This window comes from Panulirus ornatus, chromosome 55 (genome assembly GCF_036320965.1).
Source record: "Panulirus ornatus isolate Po-2019 chromosome 55, ASM3632096v1, whole genome shotgun sequence".
In the NCBI taxonomy this organism is placed as follows: domain Eukaryota; kingdom Metazoa; phylum Arthropoda; class Malacostraca; order Decapoda; family Palinuridae; genus Panulirus; species Panulirus ornatus.
Genome location: NC_092278.1, coordinates 20719857 through 20739856, shown reverse-complemented (window position 1 = coordinate 20739856; position 20000 = coordinate 20719857). Strand labels below are relative to the sequence as shown.

The 20000-nt window shown below is 44.6% G+C and overlaps 1 protein-coding gene and 1 long non-coding RNA gene across 2 annotated transcripts in view; one reads left to right on the top strand and one right to left on the bottom strand.

Annotated features, from left to right (window-relative positions):
- Positions 1–11292, top strand: part of LOC139765406 (protein turtle homolog A-like) — a 22132-nt gene extending 10840 nt beyond the window's left edge. Inside the window, exons 3-7 of the mRNA XM_071692764.1 lie at positions 6933–7114; positions 7697–7901; positions 8718–8816; positions 9903–10100; positions 11080–11292. Of these exons, the coding sequence (XP_071548865.1) occupies positions 6933–7114; positions 7697–7901; positions 8718–8816; positions 9903–10100; positions 11080–11195 (800 nt within the window). The 3' untranslated portion in view covers positions 11196–11292. The remainder of the gene's footprint in view (positions 1–6932; positions 7115–7696; positions 7902–8717; positions 8817–9902; positions 10101–11079) is intronic.
- LOC139765516 (uncharacterized) overlaps positions 1–20000 on the bottom strand; it is a 78510-nt gene that overhangs the window by 44663 nt on the left and 13847 nt on the right. The gene's annotated exons all lie outside the window — the stretch shown is intronic.

Genomic DNA, 20000 nt, shown 5'->3' with positions numbered 1-20000 from the left:
AAATGGCTTGTCGTCTCTTCGGGGCAACACAGAGCCACTCTCTTCCTTGCTCAATGGGGGCGACAATTCTCACAGAACCCATTGAGTCCGGTCCGGGAATTTAACAACGGGCATTTACCGTTGAAAGAAAAACACTTCTTTAAACTTTGAAATACACAAAAGACGAAGACGACAAACTGTTATTTAAGAACAAGAAGAAGAAAGGTTTGGGGAAGGTACAGCCCAGGCCAAATGTCCCTTTGTGTGTGTGTGTGTGTGTGTGTGTGTGTTAGTATTTATTTTCATACTGGAGAGGGAATTCTACATTCATCCCCCCCCCCCCTTTCTTTACCCTTCCCTATTATTAATACAACTTTATTCTCTTCTCTTTTTTTTGTTTACTGTCAGTATTGACAGATGCGTTCCTCGGTGTTTGTGCGTGTGTTTGTGTGCCTCTATCCCCGTGTGTATATGTGTTGGTGTTAACATAAAGGATTATGTATATTGCCAAGTCTGAACAGCTATTTCAATTCCGTCGTTGCAGTTTATAGTTAATGTAAGGTTAATGTAAGAGCATTTCAATCTTAACATAATGAACGCAAATTATATATATATATATATATATATATATATTTTTTTTTTTTTTTTTTTTATACTTTGTCGCTGTCTCCCGCGTTTGCGAGGTAGCGCAAGGAAACAGACGAAAGAAATGGCCCAACCCCCCCCCCCCATACACATGTACATACACTCGTCCACACACGCAAATATACATACCTACACAGCTTTCCATGGTTTACCCCAGACGCTTCACATGCCTTGCTTCAATCCACTGACAGCACGTCAACCCCTGTATACCACATGACTCCAATTCACTCTATTTCTTGCCCTCCTTTCACCCTCCTGCATGTTCAGGCCCCGATCACACAAAATCTTTTTCACTCCATCTTTCCACCTCCAATTTGGTCTCCCTCTTCTCCTCGTTCCCTCCACCTCCGACACATATATCCTCTTGGTCAATCTCTCCTCACTCATTCTCTCCATGTGCCCAAACCATTTCAAAACACCCTCTTCTGCTCTCTCAACCACGCTCTTTTTATTTCCACACATCTCTCTCACCCTTACGTTACTTACTCGATCAAACCACCTCACACCACACATTGTCCTCAAACATCTCATTTCCAGCACATCCATCCTCCTGCGCACATCTCTATCCATAGCCCACGCCTCGCAACCATACAACATTGTTGGAACCACTATTCCCTCAAACATACCCATTTTTGCTTTCCGAGATAATGTTCTCGACTTCCACACATTTTTCAAGGCTCCCAAAATTTTCGCCCCCTCCCCCACCCTATGATCCACTTCCGCTTCCATGGTTCCATCCGCTGACAGATCCACTCCCAGATATCTAAAACACTTCACTTCCTCCAGTTTTTCTCCATTCAAACTCACCTCCCAATTGACTTGACCCTCACCCCTACTGTACCTAATAACCTTGCTCTTATTCACATTTACTCTCAACTTTCTTCTTCCACACACTTTACCAAACTCAGTCACCAGCTTCTGCAGTTTCTCACATGAATCAGCCACCAGCGCTGTATCATCAGCGAACAACAACTGACTCACTTCCCAAGCTCTCTCATCCCCAACAGACTTCATACTTGCCCCTCTTTCCAGGACTCTTGCATTTACCTCCCTTACAACCCCATCCATAAACAAATTAAACAACCATGGAGACATCACACATCCCTGCCGCAAACCTACATTCACTGAGAACCAATCACTTTCCTCTCTTCCTACACGTACACATGCCTTACATCCTCGATAAAAACTTATACATATATATATATATATATATATATATATATATATATATATATATATATATATATTTTTTTTTTTTTTTTTTTTTTTTTATACTTTGTCGCTGTCTCCCGCGTTTGCGAGGTAGCGCAAGGAAACAGACGAAAGAAATGGCCCCCCCCCCCATACACATGTACATACACACGTCCACACACGCAAATATACATACCTACACAGCTTTCCATGGTTTACCCCAGACGCTTCACATGCCTTGCTTCAATCCACTGACAGCACGTCAACCCCTGTATACCACATGACTCCAATTCACTCTATTTCTTGCCCTCCTTTCACCCTCCTGCATGTTCAGGCCCCGATCACACAAAATCTTTTTCACTCCATCTTTCCACCTCCAATTTGGTCTCCCTCTTCTCCTCGTTCCCTCCACCTCCGACACATATATCCTCTTGGTCAATCTCTCCTCACTCATTCTCTCCATGTGCCCAAACCATTTCAAAACACCCTCTTCTGCTCTCTCAACCACGCTCTTTTTTATTTCCACACATCTCTCTTACCCTTACGTTACTTACTCGCTCAAACCACCTCACACCACACATTGTCCTCAAACATCTCATTTCCAGCACATCCATCCTCCTGCGCACATCTCTATCCATAGCCCACGCCTCGCAACCATACAGCATTGTTGGTACCACTATTCCCTCAAACATACCCATTTTTGCTTTCCGAGATAATGTTCTCGACTTCCACACATTTTTCAAGGCTCCCAAAATTTTCGCCCCCTCCCCCACCCTATGATCCACTTCCGCTTCCATGGTTCCATCCGCTGACAGATCCACTCCCAGATATCTAAAACACTTCACTTCCTCCAGTTTTTCTCCATTCAAACTCACCTCCCAATTGACTTGACCCTCACCCCTACTGTACCTAATAACCTTGCTCTTATTCACATTTACTCTCAACTTTCTTCTTCCACACACTTTACCAAACTCAGTCACCAGCTTCTGCAGTTTCTCACATGAATCAGCCACCAGCGCTGTATCATCAGCGAACAACAATTGACTCACTTCCCAAGCTCTCTCATCCCCAACAGACTTCATACTTGCCCCTCTTTCCAGGACTCTTGCATTTACCTCCTTTACAACCCCATCCATAAACAAATTAAACAACCATGGAGACATCACACACCCCTGCCGCAAACCTACATTCACTGAGAACCAATCACTTTCCTCTCTTCCTACACGTACACATGCCTTACATCCTCGATAAAAACTTTTCACTGCTTCTAACAACTTGCCTCCCACACCATATATTCTTAATACCTTCCACAGAGCATCTCTATCAACTCTATCATATGCCTTCTCCAGATCCATAAATGCTACATACAAATCCCTTTGCTTTTCTAAGTATTTCTCACATACATTCTTCAAAGCAAACACCTGATCCACACATCCTCTACCACTTCTGAAACCGCACTGCTCTTCCCCAATCTGATGCTCTGTACATGCCTTCACCCTCTCAATCAATACCCTCCCATATAATTTACCAGGAATACTCAACAAACTTATACCTCTGTAATTTGAGCACTCACTCTTATCCCCTTTGCCTTTGTACAATGGCACTATGCACGCATTCCGCCAATCCTCAGGCACCTCACCATGAGTCATACATACATTAAATAACCTTACCAACCAGTCAACAATACAGTCACCCCCTTTCTTAATAAATTCCACTGCAATACCATCCAAACCTGCTGCCTTGCCGGCTTTCATCTTCCGCAAAGCTTTTACTACCTCTTCTCTGTTTACCAAATCATTTTCCCTAACCCTCTCACTTTGCACACCACCTCGACCAAAACACCCTATATCTGCCACTCTGTCATCAGACACATTCAACAAACCTTCAAAATACTCATTCCATCTCCTTCTCACATCACCGCTACTTGTTATCACCTCCCCATTTACGCCCTTCACTGAAGTTCCCATTTGCTCCCTTGTCTTACGCACCCTATTTACCTCCTTCCAGAACATCTTTTTATTCTCCCTAAAATTTACTGATAGTCTCTCACCCCAACTCTCATTTGCCCTTTTTTTCACCTCTTGCACCTTTCTCTTGACCTCCTGTCTCTTTCTTTTATACTTCTCCCACTCAATTGCATTTTTTCCCTGCAAAAATCGTCCAAATGCCTCTCTCTTCTCTTTCACTAATACTCTTACTTCTTCATCCCACCACACACTACCCTTTCTAAACAGCCCACCTCCCACTCTTCTCATGCCACAAGCATCTTTTGCGCAATCCATCACTGATTCCCTAAATACATCCCATTCCTCCCCGACTCCCCTTACTTCCATTGTTCTCACCTTTTTCCATTCTGTACACAGTCTCTCCTGGTACTTCCCCACACAGGTCTCCTTCCCAAGCTCACTTACTCTCACCACCTTCTTCACCCCAACATTCACTCCTCTTTTCTGAAAACCCATACTAATCTTCACCTTAGCCTCCACAAGATAATGATCAGACATCCCTCCAGTTGCACCTCTCAGCACATTAACATCCAAAAGTCTCTCTTTCGCACGCCTGTCAATTAACACGTAATCCAATAACGCTCTCTGGCCATCTCTCCTACTTACATAAGTATACTTATGTATATCTCGCTTTTTAAACCAGGTATTCCCAATCATCAGTCCTTTTTCAGCACATAAATCTACAAGCTCTTCACCATTTCCATTTACAACACTGAACACCCCATGCATACCAATTATTCCCTCAACTGCCACATTACTCACCTTTGCATTCAAATCACCCATCACTATAACCCGGTCTCGTGCATCAAAACCGCTAACACACTCATTTAGCTGCTCCCAAAACACTTGCCTCTCATGATCTTTCTTCTCATGCCCAGGTGCATATGCACCAATAATCACCCACCTCTCTCCATCAACTTTCAATTTTACCCATATTAATCGAGAATTTACTTTCTTACATTCTATCACATACTCCCACAACTCCTGTTTCAGGAGTATTGCTACTCCTTCCCTTGCTCTTGTCCTCTCACTAACCCCTGACTTCACTCCCCAGACATTTCCAAACCACTCTTCCCCTTTACCCTTGAGCTTCGTTTCACTCAGAGCCAAAACATCCAGGTTCCTTTCCTCAAACATACTACCTATCTCTCCTTTTTTCACATCTTGGTTACATCCACACACATTTAGGCACCCCACTCTGAGCCTTCGAGGAGGATGATCACTCCCCGCGTGACTCCTTCTTCTGTTTCCCATTTTAGAAAGTTAATACAAGGAGGGGAGGATTTCCGGCCCCCCGCTCCCGTCCCCTCTAGTCGCTTTCTACGACACGCGAGGAACACGTGGGAAGCATTCTTTCACCCCCATCCCCAGGGACAATATACATATATATATACATATACACACACACACACACACACACACATATGCACATACACACACACACACACACATACATATATATACATATGAAAAATGTAAGAACAATTTAGAAACAAACTTTTAGCTTGAAATGAATGAAAAAAAAAAAAAATGAATGAATGTCACATAATGGTTCAACCTCTGGCTATGGAAAAGGAAATGTACAATTTATTCACACAAACGTCAATAGCAGTTCTCATCAATTTCACCACTGTGTCAGTAAGCTTCAATGTCTAAGCTACATTTTTCTCCAACTTCACTATTTTCTTGTCAAAAACACCATGCATGAAAACTATCACTCCATTAACACAACTATAAACATTAACTTCCCCTTTAAAAGTTCTGGGGAAGTCTGTCTCGATACACTGCGGCGAGGCGACGCGACGCTGACACAATCACTGTCACAATATCACTTCTGCCTCCTCAAGTCAATCTCTCAGCCACAGTGCAGGCCTTCATCGTCGAAATCGGTCTTCTTCCTCATTTGCCGAACCCGTCCTCCAGCGCGCTCTCCACCCAGCACCTCGTCCACGTCCTTTAGTAGAGTTTCCATTCACGTCTCCCATGTCAAGTGCCTCCATATATATATATATATATATATATATATATATATATATATATATATATATTGCAAAACGGCGACAGTGAACATAAATGATGAGAAAAAAACTCACGTATATCTGTGAAATATACCGTAAAGCTTTGAAACAAGTATATAAGTGTGTGCTGAATATTTTGTTTTGATGACCTTTTGCAAAGCAGGTCACCTCATTACGTCCTGTAACTAACACTGATTGAAGCGTAAAATAGCGTTAATCGTATTTTATTTTGCATATATATATATATATATATATATATATATATATATATATATATATATATATATAGAGAGAGAGAGAGAGAGAGAGAGAGAGAGAGAGAGAGAGAGAGAGAGATAGATGGATAGATATTGCCTTTCGTGGCCCTATCTAAAATAACCCAACCTCCAAGACATATTCATATACAAACGTATAACAAAATACCTCTACGTGATATATTGCTCACAGGGGATGGATACATGGCCTCCCCTCGTCTACAGTATTGACAGAAAGGGAAAAAAAATATATATATATTTGGCTCGAACCATAAAGCTAAAGGAACGATGGTCAGGATAGAATCCAAGGATGGGGTTCCTTTAGCTTTTTCTGGTCTTAAGGATTTTAAAAGGATCCATTTCTGTCTGGTCCAGAGGGCTGGGTATTGCACTTGACCTCACTTCTCTTATGTACCGGCTGACCTGACCTGACCTGGGTATGTTGTATACAAGGCAACCAGACCTGCTTGACCTCTAAGTTTCATACCAGGTGACCCCTGACCTGTGTGACCTCTAACTCGCGTACCAGATGACGATGACCTGTCTTTCGTGACTAATTTGCGTGACCTGACCTGGCAAGTGACCTGACTTGTATGACCTCTAAGTTAAGCACCAGGTGACCTGGCTATGACCCCTAAACACCATTCATCCCTGGAGTAGTGAGTCGTGACCCTGTGATTTGTGACCTCCCTCCCAATACCCCAGCCGGGTCATGACCTCATGACGTCAGCAGGATTCTCTGGTTCCCATGGAGGTCATGGTGGGAGGGCTATCTGCCCACCCTTCATAATAGACCATATGGACAGAGGCATTAAGGTCGTTTTTCCTTTCCTTTGCAGTGGTGGACGGGAGTTCTGTCGTCGTGGCAGACAGTGGGGTGAGGCACGACCCCCACCACGACCCCGCGACCAGCCCCCCCAGTGGGCCCCACCTTCTACCCCCTCCTGCCACCCACGTCACTACCCGCGCAGGCCAGGCTGCTGCACTCACCTGTATCGTCCGGCACCTGGGCAACAGACAGGTGGGTGGGCTGGGCAACAGACAGGTGGGTGGAGTGGGTAACAGACACGTGGGTGGGGTGAGCAACAGACAGGTGGGTGGAGTGGGTAACAGACAGGTGGGTGGAGTGGGTAATAGACAGGGGGGTGGGGTGAGCAACAGACAGGTGGGTGGAGTGGGTAACAGACAGGTGGGTGGAGTGGGTAATAGACAGGGGGGTGGGGTGAGCAACAGACAACTGGGTGGGCTAGGCAAATGGGTAGGCTAAGCAACAGACAGGTGGGTGGGCTGGGCAACAGACAACTGGGTGGGGTGGGCAACAGACAGGTGGGTGGGCTGAGCAACAGACAAGTGGGTGAGGTGGGCAACAGATATGTGGGTGTGGTGGGCAACAGCCAAGTGGGTGAGGTGGGCAACAGACAGGTGGGTGAGGTGAGCAACAGACAGGTGCGTTGGGTGAGCAACAGAGTGAAGTGAGCAACAGACAGGTGGGTGAGGTGAGGAACAGACAGAGGTGGGTTGGTGGGTGGGTGGGTGGGCGAGCTAGGCAGCAGAGAACACCCTTGCCACACCGTGTTCCTGACGCGTCTTGACCCACGTGCAGGTGTCGTGGATCAGAGGTCGTGACCTGCACGTGCTCAGCTCCGGCCCGGTGACCTTCTCATCGGACTCACGCGTGAGTGTGACCCACCGGGGCGAGTCCTGGACCCTGAGGATTAGGTACACTCAACCCAGGGACGCGGGACCTTACACCTGCCAGGTCAACACCCAGCCGCCCCTAGCCACCCGCTACACCCTGACTGTGATAGGTGAGTACGTGGATACACAGATGGATAGAGAGATAGACAGATGGATAGATACATGAATAAATAGATGGGTAGACATAGAGAGATGGAATAGGTGAGTACGTGGATAGACAGATGGAAAGATACATGAATAAATAGATGGGTAGACATAGAGAGATGGAATAGGTGAGTACGTGGATAGACAGATGGATAGAGAGATAGACAGATGGATAGATACATGAATAAATAGATGGGTAGACATAGAGAGATGGAATAGGTGAGTACGTGGATACACAGATGAATAGAGAGATAGACAGATGGATAGATACATGGATAAATAGATGGGTAGACATAGAGAGATGGATAAATAGATGGGTAGACATAGAGAGATGGATAAATAAACGTGGAGACATAGAGAGATGGATAAATAGATAGGGAGACATAAAGAGATGGATAAATAGATGGGTAGACATAGAGATGGATAAATAGATGGGTAGACGTAGAGAGATGGATAAATAGATGGGTAGACAGAGAGATGGATAAATAGATGGGTAGACATATAGAGAGATGGATAAATAGATGGGTAGACATAGAGAGATGGATAAATAGATGGGGAGACATAGAGAGATGGATAAACAGATGGGTAGACATAGAGAGATGGATAAATAGATGGGTAGACATAGAGAGATGGATAAATAGATAGTGACACATAGAGAGATGGATAGACACAGATAGATAGATAGATAGATATATATAGATAGATAGAGATAGACAGACTGATAGACAGATGTCTGAGTGTTCTTCGCCTTTCTCCCCCCCACCAACACACACACACCACAGAGGCGCAGGCCACCATCCTGGGGAAAGAAACCCTCTACGTGCAGGCAGGGAGCACCGTGAGGCTGGAGTGTGTGGTCAGGGAGGAGCTTTTAATCCCAGGTGAGTCCACGCTCTCTCTCTCTCTCTCTCTCTCTCTCTCTCTCTCTCTCTCTCTCTCTCTCTCTCTCTCTCTCTCTCTCGGCCAGGGTGAACAAGCGCACGTGTTCTTCATTTACTCTCCAGCGCAGCCTGACGAGGGAGGAGGGAGGGAGGGAAGTGGAGGTGGAGGGAAGGGAGGGCGCAAACGTAACAAGGTCATTAATGCAAGAGGACTCCGTTGGCAAGGGAAGGGGGGGAGGGGGGGGGGGTTGTCTGTCTGTCTATCTGTCACCAATCTTACTCCCCCCAAAAGGTCACCAATCTTACCCCCCCCACCCTCTCACCCCTAATGGGTCACCAATCTTAGCCCCTCCCCCCTAAAGGGTCACCAATCTTACCCCCTCTCACCCCTAAAGGGTCACCAATCTTACCCCCTAAAAGGTCACCAATCTTACCTCCCCTCCATCCTAAAGGGTCACTAATCTTACCCCCTAAAAGGTCACAAATCTTACCCCCTAAAAGGTCACAAATCTTACCCCCTAAAGGGTCACCAATCTTACCCCTCATAAAAGTTCATCATCTTACCGCCCCCAAGGTCACCAACCTTACCCTTCAAAAGGTCACCAATCTTACCCCCAAAGGGTCACCAATCTTCCCCCTAAAGGGTCACCAACCTTACCCTCCAAAAGGTCACTAATCTTCCCCCCAAGGGTCACCAACCTTACCCCCAAAAGGTCACTAATCTTCCCCCCAAGGGTCACCAATCTTAACCCCCAAAAGGTCACTAATTTTCCCCCCAAGGGTCACCAATCTTACCCTCTAAAGGGTCACCAACCTTACCCCCCCAAAAGGTCACTAATCTTCCCCAAGGGTCACCAATCTTACCCCCAAGGTCACTAATCTTCCCCCAAGGGTCACCAATCTTAACCCCCAAAAGGTCACTAATTTTCCCCCCAAGGGTCACCAATCCTACCCCCTAAAGGGTCACCAATCTTACCCCCCCAAGGTCACTAATCCTACCCCCTATAGGTCACCAATCTTACCCTCTAAAGGGTCACCAATCTTACCCCTCCCCCTAAAAGGTCACCAATCTTCCCCCCCCCCCAGGCTTGGTGCTGTGGTACCAGGACGACCGCCTGGTGGACCGTGACGCTGGGGGCAGGGTCAGCGTGGTGACGCGTGTCACCAACGTCACCACGAGCAGCGTCGTGACGGTGGGTGACGCCACGACCGCTGACTCAGGCAACTATTCCTGCTGGCCGTCGACAGGGCGGCCTGACAGCGTCCTCGTCCACGTCATACAAGGTGCGCACGGAGGGATAGATAGATAGATAGATAGATAGATATATAGATAGATAGATACATGCATACATACATACATACATAATACATACATACATAGACAGATAGATAGATGAAGAGGTGGGTATAGAGACAGATGACAGATGAATGGATAGATAGATAGATAGAGAGGTGGGTATAGACAGATGACAGATGAATGGATAGATAGATAGATAGAGAGGTGGGTATAGAGACAGATGACAGATGAATGGATAGATAAATAGATAGAGAGGTGGGTATAGAGACAGATGAAAGGATGGATAGATGAAGAGATACACAGATGAATGAATGGATAGATAGATAGATAGACAGACTGAGAGTTGGATAGACACAAACTAATAGACAGTCAAATGGATATATAGATTAATAGATAAGACATTTTGACAGACGGATAGATAGACAGGTAAGTATATAGGCAGACAGCGACAGTCACAGATATGTAACGAAACAGATGTATAATAAAATGCATATATATATATATATATATATATATATATATATATATATATATATATATATATATATAGTTAGTGGTGAGTAAAGTAGTGGTGAGTAGTGATGAGCAAAGTAGTGATGAGTAAAGCAGTGATGAGTAAGGTAGTGGTGAGTAAAGTAGTGATGAGTAAGGTAGTGGTGAGTAAAGTAGAGATGGGTAAGGTAGTGGTGAGTAAAGTTGTTATGAGTAAGGTAATGGTGAATAAGGAAGTGAGTAAAGTAGTGATGAGTAATGTAGCAGTGAGTAAAGTAGTGATAAGTAAAGCAGTGATGAGTAAAGTAGTGATGAGTAAGGTAATGGTGGGTAAAATAGTGGAGTAATGTAGTAGTGAGTAAAATAGTGATTGAGTAGTGATGAGTAAGGTAGTGGTGAGTAGTGATGAGTAAGGTAGTGGTGAGTAGTGATGAGTAAGGTAGCGGTGAGTAAGGAGTCGTGTCGCCCGTGCAGGTGACCCACCCGCGGCCATGCAACACGACAACTCGGCCAACGGAGAGACGAAGCTGCTGCTGCTGCTGCTCCTGCTGCCCTCCATCCTCACTTGGACCCTCCTTCCCTTCACCTGATACTGACTCATCCCCACCTGACACTGACTCATCATGAACTCACATAGACCTTCTTGTCCCTCACCTGATAATGACGACCTATTTCATATATATATATATATATATATATATATATATATATATATATATATATATATATATATATATATATATATATATATATTATAATTCGGGTACAGATATATAAGGCTTCCTATAAGACTACAGCTGATGTTATATTCTATAGAAATAGTTGGATTTAAGTGATAGAAGGCATTTCTATGCTGCCTTCTCTCTATGTCAGTTAGTGTGACCAAAGGTTTGAACAGGTCCAGCGTTAACACGAACGAAAAGTTACCCATTTCTGTGACCTCTGGTGACCTGTCTACTATATAACCTCTGGTGACCTTGCCTATCACCTATTATGACCTGTCTATCATATAACATCTAACCTTTGCTATGACCTGTCTATATAACCTCTGGTGATCTGTCTCTATGACCTTTTTATGACCTATTTACATGACCTTCGACGACCTAACTCAATAACCTCTAATAACCAGTGTCTGCAAACCTGATATTAATTAATAACAAGACCTCCCCTAACGAGCTGGACATATGACTTCTAATCATCTGCCCAATTAACCTCATTTCCCAATCCTTAATCAACCAGCCCATATGACATCTAACCACCTACCCATTTGACCCCTCTTTCCCAATCATTTACAATCCAAAATGTACTTCGTCCAAGAAGACTCCTACCACTCCTTTACATCAAGATATACGACGCCCCACACACTGCTGGGAAACGGAGAACTGTATTCCACAGATAACTACATACTTGTCTGATACAGCTGTACCCTTGTGGACGATAAGCGAGTCTATCAAACTCAAAAAGTCCATCAGAGAGACAATGACTTCTTTGTATCCAGCGGTGACCCAAGGAACATTGCTTGAAAGAAAACGAGAGGCAGGTCTTCACTCATACCCGCAATTTTTTTTTGCTTCAGTCTCCCTTCCATTGCCTCTCATTTTCTTTGAACCGGAAAATCACGTTTTCTACGGTAAGAAGCTCAGCTGTATCATACCCCCGTAAAAATCATGATATATCCAGCAAATTGTCATGTGTGGTGTTCTTACACATCCCAATTGTAAATGTCCAACATTACGACAATTGGATGGGTGGAAGCAGAACACTCTAGGTAACATATTTACTTTGCTCACATATTTTTCTGTGATTGTTAGCGTTCGTGTGTGTGCGTGTGAGTGTGTGAGAGTGTGTGTGTGTGTGTGTGTGTGTGTAAACTCGAGGGTTTACACTTGTAAACTGATGGAGTAATGTGGGAATGGGAAATACTGAAAGTATTATGTATACTTTGGAAAAAATATATATATTTTGGATAATCCATTATTTAATGACGTGTGTGACTAGTCATCCTAATATATATATATATATATATATATATATATATATATATATATATATATATATATATATATATATATATATATATATATATTGGCAAAAGAACAAATTGAGTTACGTGTTACTGTATTTGCATTCCTCTCGTGTTATCAAATATGTTATATTTTGAAATAAAAAAAAATTATCCTACTTTCCCATAAAGTTCTTTATTCACCTCTGGGATTTAAAAGATACCTAGATATACATTTCCCTAGACTGTATTTACTAGTATATGGTAGAACCCAGTCCATGAAAACTTTATTACGTGATTAACCACTGGCTCTAATGACTCAAAATCATTCTTAATTGAAGAGCTTTGTCAAAGACAATGGTCTGGGGACACATTTATATCTTTAAGTCTCTGAAAGCAGAAAACCTATTGTTTTTCTACACGTAACGGGCGAATGAAGTGTTCTGTGATCGCTATGATGACCCCTCTATAGATAGATATTAATTACGGATCCTCAACAGTTAATTGAGGTTAATGATAAAGAATGGGACTTGTGGCCACTTCGGTCTCATAGTGATTATCTATCAGATAGATAGACAGATAGATGGAGGGATAGATAGTTAGCTGAGGAAGATAGTGAAAATAATAGACAATAATGATAATAATAAGATAAATGTTTAGTCGTATTTATGGGAGATACCTAAAGAAAATGGTCCCAATACACGATTTTTAATACACACACTAGTTTTAGAACAGATCTTTGCCACAAATATATCGTATAACAATTTCTGTATACCACGTTTCTTAATATTACTTCTTCTGTTCTTCTCATCCCGTTCTCTGCGTAGAGCAAACGTTTTCTGTATACCACGTTTCTTAATATCACTTCTTCTGTTCTTCTCATCCCGTTCTCTGCGTAGAGCAAACGTTTTCTTCTATTCTCCCATTCTCTTCATTCACCCCATCACTTCCCATCATCTCTAAATGTCTTATTTCTTTACGTTTCGTCACCTTTTTCGATGGTCCCTAAGCCCTCGACTCATTGTCGAGCGTTCTCGTAAAACAAGGTTGTGTTTGGCGTTTATGTAATTGCCTCTGTGGACCATATTGCAATTACCGTCTGCAATCAAGATAATTAATCTCTTTCCACATTGTTTGGTCGCAATGGGAGTTAAAGTTGCCCAGGACTGTGTCACGCAGGTGGTCCGTGACTTTAATACTACTATTGTCATCAGAAACACCTGTGCTGGGTTGCCTTCGGTGAGAGAGAGAGAGAGAGAGAGAGAGAGAGAGAGAGAGAGAGAGAGAGAGAGAGAGAGAGAGAGAGAGAGAGAGAGAGAGAGAGGATTAGGGGGGTTACGTCTTGAGGACGAAGGGATTAATACTGGAATCACAACGGATGTGTCCTTGGGGGAGACACAGAGAGGGAGGAAGGGTAGCAGGAGTTCGACAGGGGTGTGAGCTGGGGGTCTTGGAGACAGGGCTTGGGCTGGGGGGGTTAGTGCGTGTCAGGGTCAGTAGAGGAGTGGCTTGAAGGGGTCGAGGATTGGTATATTGAGGTAGGACTGGAAAGGCCTTCCACAGAAGTGGGGCTAACTGCAGACAAAACACCACGTACGGCAGTGGTTAAAGGGGGATCTTGTACAGAGGAGGGAGAGGGGGTATAGGGGAACTCTAGGTGTGTAGGAGGGATGGAGAGAGAGAGAGAGAGAGAGAGAGAGAGAGAGAGAGAGAGAGAGAGAGAGAGAGAGAGAGAGAGAGATAATATAATGGTCGTGGTGTGTGGGAGGACTGGGAAAGACTGATGTCCGGAGGGGATTAAACTAAGAGACCGGGTGTAGGGGAGGAGCTGGACCATGAGGCTGGCTGCGACAACCTCCGAGAGGCTTGGAATGCTTCCCCACAGACTCTGTAGAGCTCCGACAGGGATCCGTTAAGCTCTGAAAGACTCTTGATCGTTTCCGAAATACTTCGACAGGCTTGGGAAGACTCCGACAGGCTCCGACAGCCTTCGACTGGCTCCGACAGACTTCGACAGGCTCTGACAGACTTCGACAGGCTCCGACAGACTCCGACAGGCTCCGACAGGCTTCGACAGGCTTCGACAGCCTTCGACAGGTTCCGACAGGTTCCGACAGCCTTCGACAGACAACAATAGACCCCGACTGACCACAACAAACTCCGACTGACTCCGTCGCGTCCAGTACGTACGACCTGGCCCTCTCTACATACCTCAAGCTTCACACAATATATTGAACATAAACCGTAATCCAAGTGTCAAGTGCGGGGGATTTAATGTATTTAACATAATCATTTGTGCCCCAACATTCTGAATTATTCCAGGACTAATTAAGACTGAGGCGCAACAGAATTAGTGTAGCGCAAATGGCTCTTAACTTTTCCGACACTAATTCAACGGACTGGACGCTTGATTACGGGTGATTAAGTCTTCAATAATGTTGAGGAGCCAGTGAGGGGAAGGGATGGTGTGTGTGTGTGTGTGTGTGTGTGTGTGTGTGTGTGTGTGTGTGTGTGTGTGTGTGTGTGTGTGTGTGTGTGTGTGAGCTATCTTCATTAAACCCTCGTGATAAAAAGATTAATTACATATTGTCAGGCACCGCTTCTCTCTCTCTCTCTCTCTCTCTCTCTCTCTCTCTCTATATATATATATATATATATATATATATATATATATATATATATAAGATCAACACGGAGTCCCTTTTTCTAACAACCACATCGAATACCATACAGATAATTCATATAATACCGGAAGAGTCATCTTTTTGTATATAATCTCTTAAAGATAATCGAAAAAGATACATTACTCTCTGATTCAACTTCGCTCTGGGAATGAATTACATTACTCAAGAGAACATATACCAGGCAAGTCAAAGTTTATAATTACTTAACTTTCACACGAAACTACATGAAACTATATACAGAAGTTTATATAGTTCATGAACATTCTTTGTCGTTGGGGGGAAGGGAGGCTTGTTCGCTGACATGTAACACGTCGTCTGTGAGGCGTGGTGCAGGTAATTCTGTGATTCATAAGAGAATTTCGGTTTTAAGGAACCGATATATATATATATACATATATATATATATATATATAATATATATATATATATATATATATATATATATATATATATATATATATATATATATATATATTATCCCTGGGGATAGGGGAGAAAGAATACTTCCCACGTATTCCCTGCGTGTCGTAGAAGGCGACTAAAAGGGGAGGGAGCGGGGGGCTGGAAATCCTCCCCTCTCTTTTTTTTTTTTCTTTTAATTTTCCAAAAGAAGGAACAGAGAATTCGGCCAGGTTAGGGTATTCCCTCAAAGGCCCAGTCCTCTGTTCTTAACGCTACCTCGCTAATGCGGGAAATGGCGAATAGTTTGAAAGATATATATATATATATATATATATATATATATATATATATATATATATATATATATATATATATATATATTTTCAGCCCTCCAGGAGCACGACGGTACACAACCCTTGAGCACGACGGTACACAACCCTTGAGCACGACGGTGCACAACCCTTGAGCACGACGGTACACGACCCTTGAGCACGACGGTACTGTACAACCCCTTGAGCACAGTGGTACACGATTATCTTTCTTTAATCTCTCTGTCTGTCTGTCTGTCTGTCTGTCTGTCTGTCTGTCTGTCGGTCTCTCTCTCTCTCTCTCTCTCTCTCTCTCTCTCTCTCTCTCTCTCTAATGCTGCCCATCTTCTCACGTCTCTTTACCAACCATGTCTTCATACACACACACACACACACACACACACACACTCTCTCTCCCTTTTCTCTCCTCTGATCATTAATCATATTCACTATATAGGGGAGAAAAAGAGAAAAAAAGTTCAATGAAGGTCAGTTCGCTAGAGAGAGAGAGAGAGAGAGAGAGAGAGAGAGAGAGAGAGAGAGAGAGAGAGAGAGAGGGAGAGAGAGAGAGAGAGAGACTTCTCTTTCAAAATTCAAAATTCCATTTGAAGTGTAAACAACGCATCTGCGGAGTCAAGTGTTTGAATGAACGAGGGGGAGAGGCCGAGTGTGTTGACACACTCACCGGCTCTGATCTGCTCTCACTTACTCACGCTCACTCACTCCCTCCCTCTCTCCCTCTCTCTCTCTCTCTCTCTCTCTCTCTCTCTCTCTCTCTCTCTGGGCAGTCACCGGCCTGGGAGAAAATATGCAAAACTTCAGTGGCTGTCTGGTTCCCCCCTAACTCCCTTGGCCCCGGGCGATCCTCGTGACCTTGACAAGCAAAAGGGGGAGGTCGAGGAAGGGGGGGGGAAGGTGGGGGGGTCAGTCATTCAGCCCCAGTGGCCCTTGGCCTTAAACGAGGTGATGGGGGCGTTACATTTCCCTCTCGTGACCTCTGACCTTTAAAAAGGTGATGGGGTGGGGGAAGGGGGGGTGGGGGTGTCCCATGACCTTTACAGGACGACCCAGTCGTGGGCCAATCGAGCCTCTTGTGGTCTGTCTTCCTCATGTAAACTCATCATGTAAACTCATGTAAACTCATCACGTAAACTCATGTAAACTCATCATCATTCAGCCCCTCCACTCACATGGGAAAGGTCACCTCTATTACACCTCTACGAAACCATGACCTTCAATAATCTAGGTGAAAGGTCACTCCACCCCAGAGACCTTATGACCCTTCCAGGAAGCAATCCAGGTTTTCTTTGACCTCTGACCTCAACCGGCCAGAGGAAGGTCAGGTCCGCCTGCGAGGCTGACCTCGGCCAGCATGTGATCAAATAATTTGTTATAACCTTATTATCTGTTCAGGAAATGGAGCATTTCCATTCAAATCCCGCCAGGCAGCGTCCCACATACGGGACAACAAGACAACGCTTTCCTAAGACTGTTTAACGAGGCTGTTTGCGTCGGGCAAACAACACAATATATCATAGTGTAAACAACAATTAGCCAATAGCTTCCAGGGTATACAAAATGTGCTTAAATATTAATAACAAGTGTCGAATCCGATCAGAAATTAATGACTTCAGTAATACCAATGTGCGTTCCTATATTATGCAAGGGTCGTAATATTTTTTTTCTAACAGACTCTGCCAAAGTATAGGAATTAATGGCGATTCTCACTTTTCCGTAAGCCGTATTTAACGACCTGCTTTCCCTGTATGATGAATGTGGATGATGGAATGTATATATGGTGTATATCATCCATGTATGATCATACTGAGGGTAAATATACCAATTAAAACCTAATTTTAAAAAAATATGGGGTCAAGGAAGGGAATCCTATTTGAAAATAAGCCCGAATTTTCCAATTTATATCTCTCGGACAAGAAAGTTATCAATTCCGGGTTGTATTATCGGGATCAGTGTACCGTCACATTGTGCTGTAACATCGCAGCGTCACAATGTACCATCACACCGGAGCGTCACATTTAGAAAAAAAAAAAAAAAAAAAAAAAAAATATATATATATATATATATATATATATATATATATATATATATATATATATATATATATATATATATATATGTAAAACTTGAAGTGTTAAAGTTAACAAAAGTTAACATTTCATCAACGATTATGACGAAAGGGTTATAGATTTTAACAGCCGGCTTGTGTTGGAGAAAACGGTACGTGGGGGGAGCACACACACACACACACACACACACACACGATCCATCATCAAAGGAAGGCACAATTTGACCCCGGCCTGACCCCTTGACCCGGGTATGCAAATTTACTGTGGTGTGGTGTGGGACCTGTGCCACACTACCACAGATCATGGGGTCGAACCTTGACCCCCCTTCCTTCTTGGGCACAACGACACCCTGGTGCACGACGGTACAACGACACCCTGGTGCACGACGGTACGACGACACCCTGGTGCACGACGGTACGACGACACCCTGGTGCACGACGGTTCGACGACACCCTGGTGCACGACGGTACGACACTGGTGCACGACGGTACAACGACACCCTGGTGCACGACGGTACAAACACCCTGGTGCACGACGGTACAACGACACCCTGGTGCACGACGGTACAACAACACCCTGGTGCACGACGGTACAACGACACCCTGGTGCACGACGGTACAACGACACCCTGGTGCACGACGGTACAAACACCCTGGTGCACGACGGTACAACGACACCCTGGTGCACGACGGTACAACACCCTGGTGCACCGACGGTACGACACCCTGGTGCATGACGGTACAACGACACCCTGTTGCACGACGGTGCAACGACACCCTGGTGCACGACGGTACAACGACACCCTGGTGCACGACGGTACGACGACACCCTGGTGCACGACGGTACAACGACACCCTGGTGCACGACGGTACAATGACACCCTGGTGCACGACGGTACAACGACACCCTGGTGCACGACGGTACAACGACACCCTGGTGCACGACGGTACAACAACACACTCTTGACCATGGACGAACGACCCTTTGCTATGACGGGGCTGGTCAGGTCACGAAGGCCAGGGCGTTATACCAGTGGGTCGTACCGTCGAGTTTCAGGGTCGTACCGTCAAGTTTCAGGGTCGTACCGTCGAGTTCGAGGGTTGTACCGTTGAGTTCTAGGGTCGTACCGTCGAGTTTCAAGAGTCGTACCGTCGAGTTCGAGGGTCGTACAGTCGAGTTCGAGGGTCGTATACCGTCGAGTTTCAAGAGTCGTACCGTCGAGTTTGAGGGTCGTATACCGTCGAGTTTCAAGAGTCGTACCGTCGAGTTTGAGGGTCGTACCGTTGAGTTAAAGAGTCGTACCGTCGAGTTTCAAGAGTCGTACCGTCGAGTTTCAAGGGATTACTGTCTGTACCGCTGCTTCAGATGACGGTACTTAAGTGTACCATTTATCGCACCTCCAAGTGTAACTTATATATATATATATATATATATATATATATATATATATATATATATATATATATTTAGCTGGAGACTTGAAATGGAGGTTTCTAACCCTTAAGTGCCTTGTTCAAGTGGCACTCAAGTTCACCCCCTTTGGTCAAGTGGCACTCAAGTTCACCCCCTTTGGTCAAGTGGCACTCAAGTTCACCCTTTGGTCAAGTGGCACTCAAGTTCACCCCCTTTGGTCAAGTGGCACTCAAGTTCACCCCCTTTGGTCAAGTGGCACTCAAGTTCACCCCCCTTTGGTCAAGTGGCACTCAAGTTCACCCCCTTTGGTCAAGTGGCACTCAAGTTCACCCCCCTTTGGTCAAGTGGCACTCAAGTTCACCCCCTTTGGTCAAGTGGCACTCAAGTTCACCCCTTGGTCATGGCACTATTACCTTGGTCAAGTGGCACTCAAGTTCACCCCCCTTTGGTCAAGTGGCACTCAAGTTCACCCCCCTTTGGTCAAGTGGCACTCAAGTTC